Source organism: Canis aureus, chromosome 11 (genome assembly GCF_053574225.1).
Source record: "Canis aureus isolate CA01 chromosome 11, VMU_Caureus_v.1.0, whole genome shotgun sequence".
NCBI classification, from domain to species: Eukaryota; Metazoa; Chordata; class Mammalia; order Carnivora; family Canidae; genus Canis; species Canis aureus.
In genome coordinates this window covers 8,869,407-8,883,636 of record NC_135621.1, presented here as the reverse complement: position 1 = coordinate 8,883,636, position 14,230 = coordinate 8,869,407, and the positions used below count along the sequence as shown (strand labels likewise).

General features: G+C 47.5%; 1 protein-coding gene and 1 long non-coding RNA gene across 3 annotated transcripts in view; both read right to left on the bottom strand.

The window, feature by feature from the left end:
* The window catches only part of SRGAP1 (SLIT-ROBO Rho GTPase activating protein 1), a 270,069-nt gene extending 268,402 nt beyond the window's left edge, over nt 1-1,667 (bottom strand). For both annotated transcript variants that reach the window (XM_077913654.1, XM_077913655.1), the window contains exon 1: nt 1,456-1,667. In XM_077913654.1, coding sequence (XP_077769780.1) covers nt 1,456-1,525 — 70 coding nt within the window. In that variant the 5' untranslated portion in view covers nt 1,526-1,667. The remainder of the gene's footprint in view (nt 1-1,455) is intronic.
* Nucleotides 1,668-9,417: 7,750 nt separating this feature from the next.
* LOC144322941 (uncharacterized) lies at nt 9,418-12,966 on the bottom strand. Its single transcript, XR_013388523.1, has 3 exons — nt 12,865-12,966; nt 10,529-10,666; nt 9,418-9,853 (listed from the first exon to the last, which is right to left on the bottom strand). It is a non-coding gene; the product is annotated as an uncharacterized LOC144322941 (long non-coding RNA).
* Between the last annotated feature and the right edge of the window lie 1,264 nt (nt 12,967-14,230).

Sequence of the window (14,230 nt, the reverse complement as noted above, 5' to 3'; positions counted from 1 at the left end):
ATGAAAGGTTTTAGGCTGTGTTGCACTCAGCAAGAAAGATTCCGCTTATTAAAAAGTTTACCTGTCACTAAGGATTTAATTGCTTCTCTGCTAATAGAACTTCCAGGCCAGTGTAACCAGCTCCTCTACGAATAAATTACATTAATTACAAGCAGTTAAAAATGATTTCCTGAACACTGTTTAGCCTAAATCCAATAGGTCGGTGGCCGGGATGAGATGGTCCAAATTCACCCTTGGGTGATGAAGGGTCCCCCCTCCAGGTCCTGTCACAGGACTCCAGGCATTTTCACAACTTGGCCACACAAAAGAACACCCAGGCTGCTCCTGCCTTTCCCAAGGCAAGTAAGGGAATTCCTCTCTCAGCAGCCCTTTTGTAAGGCTGGATCTGAAACAACACAGGTGTCTACATAGCAATTGCTACGAACTTTGCATTGAAGAGTCCAAATAACAGCAGCTATCTCAACACTCCACCCATTGTCTCCATAGGGAAAACCACCCAGGAGAGACCACAGAAGAGGAAAAAAAAAAAAACCAACAACAACCCACAAACACAACAGAGATATACGTTCATTAAACACTTGGACAGCCACACACAATACCTGTAATAAAGAAAGAGGGCATATATATATATTTTTTCCAAGCCACAAGGCACACTAAGTAAAAAGGCTTAATCAACCTTAATGAGCTTGCTTCCTTAGTTGACAATGTCAATGGACTGAAAGGAGTACTTAAAATATTCAAAGCGCTTCACAGGCGAGAAGCTTCCTGCAAATGATAAAGCAATATCCCCGTGTGAGGGTAAAGATGGCACAGAATCCTGGCCCATTATAAAGGAGGAGTCAGATTCCACTAGTCCCTGCTCGGTTCCAGTGCCAGGCTTCCAGGGAGCTGTTTTCTTTCTTTTTCTTTTCTCTTTCTTTTTTTATTATTATTTTTTATTTTAGGGAGCTGTTTTCTAAAAGGCAGGGCTCACCCCACTAAATTCAGAGTGAGCGGTGTCAGTGTCTAAAAATCCTGCGCACTCCGTGAAGCTCTAGACCACTTGGGTGTCCAGACTTCGGAAAGGAAAAAAAAAAAAAAAGACTCCCCAAACAACAACAAAACAAAAAAACAAATTAACGTTGTGACAAAGATAGCAGTTAAAAGGCACGCGGAGGGGAGGAGGGGGACACCTGGGCGGGGACGCAGCTGCGCCCGGGGAGGGAGGCTAAGTTAGGGGCGCGGGGGCCCGGCCGGGGCGGCAGCTGCGGGTCCGGGCGCGGGGGCACCGGCCGGCGGCGGGGACGGGCTCCGGGGGCACGAGCCCGGGGGGCGGGGGCGGGGACGGGGACGGGGACCGGGTCCCGCCGCCCTCGCCGCCCTCCTCCGAGCGGCCCCCAAGTTGGAGGCGCAACTCCGCGAGCACAGGGACAAGGCGGCGCACAAAAGGAGCGCGGCGGCCGCTCCCATCCTTACCTTTGACTTGACTTTCGTACTCGGCGATGATCTCTTTGTCCTTCTTGAATCTGCTGGGAGCGGACATCATCCAGCTGTGCGGGGGCCGCTTCCAGCCCGCGGCTCCGTCCCGCTGCGCGCAGACCCGGTCCTCGGAGGCGCAGCTGGGGGCGCACACGCCGGGAGCCCGGGGGCAGCACCCGCGGGAGGCGGAGGCGGAGGAGGGGGAGGGGAGGGGGAGGGGGAGGGGGAGGGGGAGGAGGCGGAAACCAGAAGGAGCCGCGGACTAGACTAGCCCGGGCGCCGGCACCATGCTCTCCGCCCGAGCGGCCGTCGGGGGCGCGGCGGGGCCGGGCCGGGGCCGGGGCCGGGGCCGGGGCGGGGCGGGCAGGCCGGGCGCACGGGGCGGGCCGCCGCCTCTAGGGCCGCCGGGCGGACGCGGGCTCCGCGCCCGAGCTCCGCACCATTGTTAGGGACCCGCGCCCGGCGCTCGGGGCAGGGCGGGGCGGGGCGGGGGCGGGCGCCGCGACCTCCTTCGGCTGCAGCCGCCGGCGGCTCGGGGCGCTCGGGGCGCTCGGGGTCCCGCACCTCCCCGGGCCGGGAGGGGCCGGCGCCCGGGCGGGCGGAAGGCACCGCGACCCAGCGGCGTCCCGGGCGCGGCGGCAGCGGCAGCGGCAGGGGCGGCGCAGGTCCCGACAGCCGGCGCCGCGAGGGGCCTCGGTCCGCCCGCCCGGCTCCGGGGCGCCCGCGCTTCCCTCCGCGTCCCGCTCGGCGCTGCTGCCCCCAGGAGGCCGCCGCGGCCCTGCGCACCCGCACCCGCGTCCGCGCCCGCACCCGCACCCGCACCCGCACGCGCGCCGCCTGCAGCCGCGCCCCCGCCCCGCCGCCCCGCCGCCCGCGCGCACGCGGCCCGCCCCCCGCCCCGCCCCGCCCCGCCCCGAGGGGAGCCGCCGGGGGGAGCCGCCGGGGCCCACGCGGGGCGCGCTTCCGGACCGGCCAGCTCCAGACCCACGGGAGGGATCGCGAGGCGGAGCCCCCCCCGCCGGGAAGGGCCGGGCCCCCAGGTGTTGCACCCCAGCAGGAGAACGCGGGGCCCACGGGGCGTGAGCGACTCGGCTGCTCCGAGGCCGGGAGGGCGAAGCTCTGCGGGCAACGTGGAGAGGACTGCGCGGCTCGGCCACAGTGGGCTCCCCGCCCGGGAAGCCGCCCGGGACTGGGGCGCGGGGCCGGGGCGCGGGGAGGGCGCGGGGCCGGGGCTCGCCGCCCCCCCCCGCCCGCGGGCCGCCTGCCCCCCCGCCGCCTGTCTGCTCTCCGGTCACTTTTCCACCGTGTGGCCTCGTTTATCAAAGCAGTTGCTGAGGGGTGTGTCCGGCCCCCGAGATGCTTTCCCTGGGGATCTGACCCGGGTAGGGACCTGGAGACTTTGACCCCGCGCCCCTGTAGATCCGGCGGTAACCCTGGGCCTGACCGGGCCCAGACCCCAGGCTAAGAGCTGGGGACTCCGACGTCAGGTGCCTGGGCCCTGCCTTAAGGCATCTCAGGCTTGACTGAAGACAGAATAAAGCTCAGTAATGCCGTAAGGCAAGAGAAATACTCGCGGCTTTGGAAGTCCTGAAAGGAAAAAAGTGGGCCGCAAGAGGTTTGGGGAGACGTGGTGTTTAAACTGGGCTGGAAGGATGAATAGTAAGCTGTTTGCCCCCTCACAGAGGGAAGGGGTTCGGTTCCAAGGGGGAAAAGAGAACGACACACTTTGGGGCAATCGAAGTATAGTTACAAGATGTTCTCCACTAACACACCCGACCTCTCATAGGAGGTGAGAAACATTTTGAAGATTTCCATACATATTTATGTTTCAGCTGATAGTGTGTGCACAATGTTTTAAATTGCACGGTTTTTAAGTTTTAATTAAAAGATTTTTTTTTTAAAGGGCACCTGGCTGGCTCACTCCGTGGATCGTGCAACTCGATCTTGGGGGGTGTAGGTTCAACCCTAGGTTGGGTGTAGAGATTACTTAAAAAAAAAAATCTTTAAAAAAATTATTTTTTTTCCCATCTTGCCAAACAAGAGGTTAACTATGGAACTCCTGACTGTCCTAATTTCATGTGGAACTGTCTTATGTAAGAGCGTTGGGTAAAGAGCCAGAATATCTAAAGCAGAGAGGCTGGGAAGGAGGGTCAGGGCCAACTGGGAGAGGCCTCCTGTGCTGAGCTCTTGGACCCCGTTCTGCAGACAACAGGGAACCTTTTAAGTAAAGAAGTGTCATGATCACATATATGTTTTATAAAGATAACTTGGCAGGGTGGAAGGACAGGTTGGGCATGGGGAGAGAGAGCGAGAGACCACAGATAAGCAGCTTTCTCTGGTGATGGTTGCAGTCAAACATAAATGTGATTCACATCATCCATTCATGGTGCCACTGAGATTTATTTTATATTTGCACTTGGGAAGCACAACTTAGCAGTGGAAAGTACAGCCCCTGGAAACAAATTGTTGGCTGAAGCTAGACCTGAACCACGGTGGTAGGCACACACCCCAAAGACAGAGCCTCCAGAAGTAAATCCTAGCTCTGCAGTTTCCTGAGTGAGCTGATAAAAAGTACAGCACCTCTCCAGGCCTCAGTTTCCTCATCTGTAAAATGGGTTAATGCCTAGCTCCTGGGGATGTGATAAGCACTTACCGAGATAGTCCCTTAACGTGCTGATAGCAACATCAGCCATTGTACATACCCAGAGGAGGTTAGTAATCTTTGTGATTATTATCTCAGTTTTAATCTTCTTTGAAAGAAAGCTATTTAAAAAATCAGAAGCTGCATGGGGTGCCTGGCTGGCTCAGTCAGAAGAACCTCTAACTCTTGATCTCAGAGTGGTGAGTTCAAGCCCCATGTTGGGTGTACAGATTACATAAATGAAAGTTAAAAAAAAAAAAGATTGAAAAGATAAAAATCAGAGACTGTATCTCAAATATCTTTGACTTCAACATGTCCGATAAACCACCAATAAATGTTTTTGAATGTCTTAATATTAGTAAATCACCATCTTACCGTTGTTGGAAATTGGGTCCCACCCACTAAACAAAGCATTTTGCGTACATTCTTACAAGAGCCCTACAAAGGTGAATACCATTGCCCTCATTTTACAGTTGAGAAACTAGAAAGCCCAGTAAATGTGTAAAGACCTGTCTGGGCCAGCATTCCAGCTCCTATCAGTTTGCTTCTAAAGTGGGTTTTCTCAATTTTCTACTCTGCTTCCTGTGCATTATGGTTCTTTAAGCAGCTTCACATACGGTGAAGTGTGTTGACTGATTCATGATTTTGCCTCCGTGGATCTCTTCCCCCCCACCCCCTCAACGGACCTCTTCTGATCCAGCCATGCAGTGTGACTGACCAGTCAATTGTTCTTTTCATAGTTTTCTCTTTCTCAGGTTCTCCTTATTCTTTCCATATTTAGGAGCCCACTTGGTTTCACAAAGCTGGATATGAAGATGCCTGTGACTTAAAATCCAGAAGCTGGGGTGAGCCAAGTTTGGGAGACAGGCCACTGTGATTCTAATTTCGTGACTTTGCTCCACCTTGTGGTAGCTGTTTTCTTAGCTGTACAACAGGGATGGTCCGCTCAAGCTCACCCCTCCCCTGCCACACTCCTACTCGATGGGGCACATGATGAGAAATTTTAATTTATTTTATTTTATTTATTTATGATAGGCACACAGTGAGAGAGAGAGAGAGGCAGAGACACAGGCAGAGGGAGAAGCAGGCTCCATGCACCAGGAGCCCGATGTGGGACTCAATCCAGGATCGCACCCTGGGCCAAAGGCAGGCGCTAAACCGCTGCGCCACCCAGGGATCCCCCATGATGAGAAATTTAGAGCACCTGATATAGTAGGATCCCTACTACGTATTAATCCACCCTATTATCTAGTGTTTGCCTTTCAGAACCACTCCAGATTTCCAGAAGTACTAGTCAACATACCATGTAGCCATATATCATGGGAGTATTTAAGAATATACACAGGGGTCCTTGCAGCCACAAAATAAACCACACGCCTTACCACAGTACCACTTTGGCCCAATTCTAAATAACTGAAATCAATTTTAAAAGTTAAATACAAACACATTAAGGAGTCAATGCCAAAGTCACACAACTCTTTTCGATATAGTTTCAGTATCTAAAAGTAGTTTCATGTCGGGGCACCTGGGTGGCTCGGTTGGTTGGGCGTCTGTCTGCCTTTAGCTCGGGTCATGATCCCAGTGTCCTGGGAACAAGCCCCACATGGGACTCCCTGCTCAGCGGGGAGCCTGCTTCTTCCTCTCCTCCCGACTCGTGCAATCTTTGACTGTCTCTGTCTCTCTCAAATAAATAAATAAAATCTTAAAAAAAAAAATAGTTTCATGTCTAAAGTAGGCCATTCTGATACTCCCCTTCCTGTAACAGATACCTTCTCCTCTGTCAGTTGGGATGGCAAAGTAGGGGAAGCCCTGCCAATATCCTCGGTTTTATTCTTGGATCTAGGCAGAACCTCACAACAGCAACTGTTGTGCATGCATAACTTATGTTGTCTTGACTCTGTGACCCCGTGGCTTCTCAAATTGCTTGCAGTAGTGCTTTCAGTGAATTACATTTTGGTATCATGTCCCGGGGCAGTGTTTTATAAAGTATGATCTAACCAGCGATCACCTTCATCAGAATCACCTTGGGAGTCTATTTAGAATTCAAACATTCTGCACTTAAAGCCACATTTCTCAACTTTAATATGCATATAAATCACCTGAGAATCTTGTTAAACTAAGGTCCCGATGCCTTCAGGAGTGAGGCTTGAGATCATGCATTTCTAATAGGCTCCTCAACCAGGCCGATAATGTGGTCATAAAGACCACACTTTGAGGAACAAAGACTCAGAGGGTCCACATTTTGGATGAGGGGCAAGTCCCCAGGTGATTCTCATGCATGAGAATCTTTGTCCAAGGGCGAGGGATACTAAAAGAATGTCCTTAGCAAAAGAAACAATCAACAAAACTAAAAGACAACCTGCAGAATGGGAGAAGATATTTTCAAATGACATATTAGATTAAGGGCTAGTTTCCAAGATCTATAAAGAACTTCTTAAACTCAACAGCAAAGAAACAAACAATCCAATCATGAAATGGGCAAAAGACATGAACAGAAATCTCACAGAGGAAGACATAGACATGGCCAACACGCACAAAGAGAAAATGCTCCGTGTCACTTACCATCAGGGAAATACAAATCAAAACCACAATGAGATCCCACCTCACACCAGTGAGAATGGGGAAAATTAACAAGACAGGAAACCACAAATGTTGGAGAGGATGTGGAGAAAGGGGAACCCTCTGCACTGTTGGTGGGAACGTGAATTGGTGCAGCCACTCTGGAAAACTGTATGGAGGTTCCTCAAAGAGTTAAAAATAGATCTGCCCTACAACCCAGCAATTGCACTCCTGGGGATTGACCCCAAAGATACAGATGCAGTGAAACGCCGGGACACCTGCACCCCGATGTTTCTAGCAGCAATGGCCACAATAGCCAAGCTGTGGAAGGAGCCTCGGTGTCCATCGAAAGATGAATGGATAAAGAAGATGTGGTCTATGTATACAATGGAATATTCCTCAGCCATTAGAAACGATAAATACCCACCATTTGCTTCGACGTGGATGGAACTGGAGGGGATTATGCTGAGTGAAATAAGTCAATCGGAGAAGGACAAACATTATATGGTCTCATTCATTTGGGGAATATAAAAAATAGTGAAAGGGAATAAAGGGGAAAGGAGAAAAAATGAGTGGGAAATATCAGAAAGAGAGACAGACCATGAGAGACTCCTCAGTCTGGGAAACAAACAAGGGGTGGTGGATGGGGAGGTAGGCAGGGTGACTGGGTGACGGGCACTGAGGGGGGCAATTGATGGGATAAGCACTGGGTGTTATGCTTTATATGTTGGCAAATTGAACTCCAATTTTAAAAAATGTAAAAAAAAAATAAATAAATAAAATAAAAATTAAAAAATAAATAAAAATAGAAGAATGTCCTTACAAAACTCTAGCTACATTTGCTTGAGTAGTGTTGACGACATGGTCGAGAATTTTTTTCAATTTAGTGGATCTCCAAGAAACTAGACTATTTTCTCCTCCGAGATAATAAACCTTTTAACTTTTCCATCCGTAAGATGGGGATAATAATGATCTTCATAGGTTGTGGTAGGCAGTAAATATAAAGTGTGTATAAAGCAGCACCAACCCGGACACAGAAGTCATAAATAAATGTTGGCTGTTCTGGTCATCATCATCACGATTCTTTGGTACCAAAAGCTAACTTCCAAGTTTATAGCAAGAGCATTGCAGTTATGGAGGACCGTTCAGTGTGTTTACATGTGCGTAGGTACCTTGTTTAAACCTCCTGCTTAATTGAGAATTTCTTTGGTTTTGATAGGATTGTCTTGTTAGTTTACTGTGTGTCTCCATTTCGTATATGGCACCTCAAATCCTTTATAGAATGATCTCCATAGTCTCTTCAATTCTAATCAACAAATATGTATTGGGTATCTGTTAAGTTGCACAACATGACACTGCTAATATCTGACCATTTTTGACATAAAATATGGCAGTTATATGATGCAATGTATTACTATGAGCCCTGTGCTCTGCAATTGGCATAAACAAAATTCAACATTAAAAACCCACTTCCAAATACCCAAGTGAAAGCTCAACTGAACCCTGCCCAAATCAAGGGAAATCTCATTCATTCGTAGGTTGGATGAGTCCAGTACAGTCTGCCAGGTAGTCAATCAAGAAATATTAATCATTGTTTTAAAGGAAACTTGGCCCACAATTTAACAGCAGCTTGTGGAAATGGACCGGATAAATAGCCATTTTTCCCTTTTCTGGCAACACAGTAGTAAAGACAAGCTGTCAAAAGATCCTGCCAATTTCATTCTGATGCACTTTCCCTGAGAGGGAAGAGAGTAGAATGTAACAATGAAGGTGAGTTTGGATGAGGCCCTGGAAGGGTCAATGCAAGATACTACAAAGAGACAGCAGGAGAGGAAGAATAGAAGAGAAAGAGATGAAGAAACTAAAGGTCACAGGGAGAGAAAAAGCAAAAGAGAGCAATAAAAGGCACGATTCTTCTAAAATGTTCAGTTGCATAATTTAGCTCCTCTCTGCCAAAAACACTCATCTCTGATTTTCAAGAAAACTCTTTAGAGCTAAAATAAATGAGGGCTTTTAAATACCTTTAATTTTCTCTGAATAAAACGGCTTTATAAAGATTTTAACCATCTGCTCAAAATCACCTGTTTCCATTTTCCATAGATCATTATTAAAATAGAATTTGCTTTGTGTAATCTCATATTTATAACTCCCCAACACCCACACGTAACAGTCTTCTCATTGGAGCGACTATCGTCTGCTTTGAAATTCCACTACAACTTCCCATGTGGCTGCTGCACAATATAAGCGGAATATGAATATTCAATGAGCCATCCTGATGAAAGTATTAAATCCCATCACTTATACAAAAAAAAAAAAATGGTATTATCGCTCAGAGGAAAACAGCCAAAGTTAGACAAGAAATGGCAGCTGCAATTCAGTTATCAGAATCAGAGATGGATTAGTATGTAGAGCAAACCCTAACAGAAAGATTTATTATACCAAGAAGTGTATGTGGCTCTAATGCTTGTATTTTAGGAAATGAATAACATTCTTGCCATTATACTTTGGCAGCAGACATTTTAAGACTGCCTAATTTTGTTACCTCTTTTACAGAGAAACCAGTCTACATAAATACTCTTCAGGAGTGAACCAGACAAGCCAAAGGTTGGTAAATAGAATCTTATTTAAACATGATGGACGGGCGCCTGGGTGGCCCAGTCTGTTAAGTGTCTGCTTTCAGCTCAGGTCATGATTCTAGCAAAGGGCTACGTGCTCAGCAGGAAGCCTGTTTCTCCCTCTCCCTCGGATCTTCCCCCTGCTTGTGCTCTCTCCGTGTCTCTCCCTCTCTCTCTAATAAATAAATAAAATACTTTTTAAGATGATTTTTAAAAAAGATTTTATTTATTTATTCATGAGAGACACAGAAAGAGAGGCAGAGACAGGCAGACAGAGGAGCAGGCTCCCTGTGGGGAGCTCGCTGTGGGTTTTTTTTTTTTTTTAAAACAACAATAACAATAATAATAACGGGTAGAGGATGTGCCTGGCTGGCTCAGTTGGTGGGCGACTTGATCCCAGGACCTTGGGATCACTACCTGAGCCAAAGGCAGACGCTCAACCACTGAGCCACCCAGATGCCCCTAAAAAGATGATTTTGGAAAAAGGATTACCATCTGGGACTATGAGGCCCACAGGCAGTCAGGCATGGAGGATTATATGCCATTTAGAGCTGAGGAGAAGAAGGTGGGGGTCCAGGACCTGAAAGGGAAAAAAAAAAAAGACAATTCACAGGAAGATTAAAAAAAAACAAAAAAAAAAACCCCACAGAGTATCCGCAGGAATTTAGCAGTGTCTACAACACCTAGTTCATTTTATACTGTAGTTATCTATGGTGATAACTCCCTTCCTGGAGCAGGTCTTCAATCTCAATTCTTTTAGGCAGTTAGCGGGAAGAACAAAGGTTCTTCCTGAGTCTTCTGTTTCTTAAAAGTAATCAACCTAAAATAATCCTTAAGCCAAAGAGACATATTTTGGGGTAACAAATTTTGCCTCTCTACCCCCCTACTCATAGCACCCTAGCACCTTGTGCTTCTTTGGCCATAGCATTTGCTATACTGTTTTCATTTGTTCATTTGTCTGATCTCACCTCTTTCCTGTGAGTCCCCAGAGCATACCTGAACACTGTTCCTGATGTAAAGTAGATGCTCAATAAATGTCTGTTGAAAAACGTGAATGACTGACGACGTCCTTCGACAAATTGCACAATTTGGAAATTGTATCGCCTTTCAGAGGGAACTCCTTATATTTGAGAATCTTGCCTAATTAATTTTGATTAGGTTCGAGGTTAAATTTTTGAGGTTAAATTATCAAAATAAGAATGATGAATGAAAGTAAAAGACAGAGCTCTGACCCTTAGAATAAAAAGAAGATCACCTTTTCACTGAGGTCTCAGAGAGTCAGATCTGTTCAGTTTGAAGCAGCTGAGGTGTATTTGAAGGAGCCCAGGGTTTACAGGAGAAATCTAGGCTTGGCTTCCAGCTCTCTTTACCTCTTTGCCTGTTGTTTTCCTGCCTAGGAAATGGGGAAAGAACATGTGACTTCATAGCTGTTGGGAGAGAGAGAATGCATTTGAAATGGCGTCATACACTTCAGAGCTCTGTACATAGTGTGAAGGGTCAGGGCAGCCTGACGACAGGGACCCCAGCCTGTCCGGGCAGTGGGAGCGTCTCCTGTGAAGGTACGGGATGGGGCATCAGGCCCTTCGGCTGTCCACCCGAGCTCGGCATACACTCACCAAATGTAAACTGGAATTGCTGGTTTCCTGAAAGTTCCAGTCACATGGTTCCAGCACAAACCCAGGGCAGGCTATCTAAAGGCTATCTAGCTGGAAATGGGGTTTCCAGATCCATCTGTTTACCTATTATGAGCACAGCCTTAAGCTGTGGAGTAGTGCCAGAGATCACAGTGGGGTACAAGAAGGCAGAGCAAGTGGTATGATTGGAGGGCCCCCTGAGAAGCTCTTTGGCCAAAAAGCCTCCTTTATTGGCCTTTCCTTGGTTCTTGGGATTCCTACATTACTCAATCTCTTTGACAGGACCTGACATCCAGTTTGGAATAAGAAAACCATGACTACTGTCTGTTTATTATTCTTAACTAACACTCTCCACAAGGATCTGTGGGGGTTTTTCCCTCCAGAACAACAACAATCATAATAATGGGTGGAGGGTGTGCCTGGCTGGCTTAGTCGGTGGAACGCTTGGCTCTTGATCCCACAAAGCGATCAACGGGGGTCTCTCAAACCCCACATTTAGTGTAGAAGTTACTTAAGAATATCTTTAAATAACAACAACAACAAGGAACACTCATTTAGACGTGCATGGGTGCAGCTCCAAGCACTGTAGTGCATTAGCTAATTTAATCCTCATCACAGCCCTGTGAGTTTGGTGCTGTCATTATCATCCCTGTTTTATAGTGAGAATATTAAGACATAGAGGGTGACGATTCTTTCTCAAGGATGTATAGCCAGAAAGTAGCAAAGCTGGAATCAGAACCAAGGCAGTCCAGCTCCAGAGTCTAATACTTAACCACCATGCTGTTGACCATGTATTTGTGGCAGTGGAATAGCATATGCAATACTTTGCCGATTCCCTACTAACAATTGTTCCCCATCCCCCCTTTTTTATTTGAGAACTTGTCTTGGGGCAGCCAGCTGGCTCAGTCAGAAGACCATGCAACTCTTGATCTTGGGGTTGTGAGTTTGAGTTCAAGGTTGGGTATAAAGATTACTTAAATAAGCTTTAAAATAAAAAAAACCAGATATTTTTAATGCCATTATTATAGAATATGGGGAAATAACCCCTCTCTCAGTGCTCCCTGTGAGATGAGGGAATTGTTATAGATACCACCATTCAGCCCACAGTCTCTGAAGAAAGCAGAGAAGAGGTCAGGACATCTCCTAGCCCCTTCCACATCAAAAACACTTTGGCTTCTTTTGAGTGACCTCCCGCTTGTGCATATAGTGGCTCAGGGGCAGATGAGGAGAGCCCCTCTCTCCTCTGTCCCCAGAGACCATAGCAGCAGAGCCAGTTCTGAACCCTAGACCATACGGATCCCTGCCAGCAGAGAGCAGGAGAGCAGGTTATACCCAGGGTTCTTGGTGCTCTTATTTCAAGAAATAAAGAGACGGTGAAACCTTCTGGCTCGTATCTGCCTTTTTGTGTCCCTTAATTCCTATCTAATTATAATTTTAAAAAAATCAAAATAAAGTCCGGATCTGTGTGGGAAAGCACACCTAAATCTGGCAGATTCTGAAATACGTGGTCCTTGTCTTAGGGTTCTCCAGAGACACAGAAGCAATAGGGCATAAACACAGACAAAGATTGGGGCATCTGGGGGGCTCAGTCAGTGGTTAAGCGGCTGCCTTTGGCTTGGGTCATGATCCCAGAGTCCTGGGATGGAGTCTCACACTGGGCTCCCTGCTCAGAGGGAAGCCTGCTTCTCCCTCTCCCGCCATCCCTCCCCCCACTCATGCTGGCTCTCTCAAATAAATAAATAAAAACTTTAAAAAAAAAAAAAAAGATCCATTATGAGGGAAAGGCGCGTGCAGTTATGGCGGCTACAAGTCCTACAACTTGCTATCTGCAAGGCGGGGACCCAGGACAGCCAAGGGGAAGTTCCGGTCCAAACCCAAAGGCCTGAGAACCAGGACCACTGATGTCTGAGGACAGGAGAAGATGGATGTCCCAGTTCAAGCAAGAGAGCAAACTTACCCTTCCAGGCCAGGCCAGATCTGGGGTGCGGCCCTTGGCCTGTGAGAGAAGCTGTGGATAGACTCGGTGGGTGCTGGGTGGTGACAGCAGGACCAGAGCCCTGTGGAAAGATATGCTCTCAGTACCAGGGCAGGCTGCTGCCAGCTTCTCTTCCCTTTTTTTTTTTTTTTTAAGATTTTATTTATTCATGAGAGACCCAGAGAGAGAGACAGAGACAGAGACATAGGCGAGAGAGAAGCAGGCTCCATGCAGGGAGCCCGATGTGGGACTTGATCCCGGGTCTCCGGGATCACGCCCTGGGCTGAAGGCGGCGCTAAACCGCTGAGCCACCAGGGCTGCCTGCCAGCTTCTCTTCCTGCAAGGACTTACCAGGGCCTGCCTAGAAGTCATCTGTCTAATATTAATCAAATTAAATGAGATAATGAACATGAAACTCTTTGTAGAGTTGTCATTGTTATCATCAACACTAAATTCGTCTTCGAAAATACAGAATCACATCAACATAAAGGAGAAGTTCAGGGATAAGTATAAATACAATTGGAAACTAGATTTAGACAGACTTAAAATTGTGTTCTTTCACTCTCACAAATGATTTTTTTGAATGTGGCCTTAGCGGGATATCTGGCTGGCTCAGTCAGTAGAGACCATGACTCTTGATCTCAGGTTGTGGGTTCAAACCCCATGTTGGGTATAGAGATTACTTAAAAAGAAAACCTTTTAAAAATAAATTAATTAAGTAAAATGCGGGCTTAGAATGACAGTGCACACTTAAGAAACTTGTATTACAGATGGGGAAGTATTGTCTCGTACCTGAGGATTTGATGACTTTATCTTAACTATTGAAGGGGAGGGAAAAAAAATCTCTTCTTTCCACCCCTTTTTGATTCCTGGCTAGAGCTCTGTACAAAAAGACAGATTATTAAAAGAAAAGCCTACAAATCTGCTTAAAGTAAGTTTCATGTGACATGGAAGCCTTCATAAGGAAAATAAGACCTGGGCATTTTTTTTAAAAGGTATATTTATTTGTTTTAAAGAGAGAGAGAGAGAGAGAGAGCAGGGGGAGGAGCAGAGGGAGAGAGAGAATCTCAAGCAGACTCTCCATTGAGTGCAGAGCCCAATGTGGGTTTGATACGGGGTTTGAGCTCACAACCCTGAGATCATGACCTGAGCTGAGATCAAGAATCGGCCTTTAACTGATTGAACCACCCAGGGATCCCAAGATCTGGGCATTTTTATGCTAGGTTTGATAAAGATTGCAAAGCAGTGGGGGAAATGTGATAGGCAAAAGGATATGAGCTAAGTGTAATAAACTGGGGGGGGGGGGCACTTTGTGAGGCCTGTTCCTTCAGATTTCTCTCAATCTTTG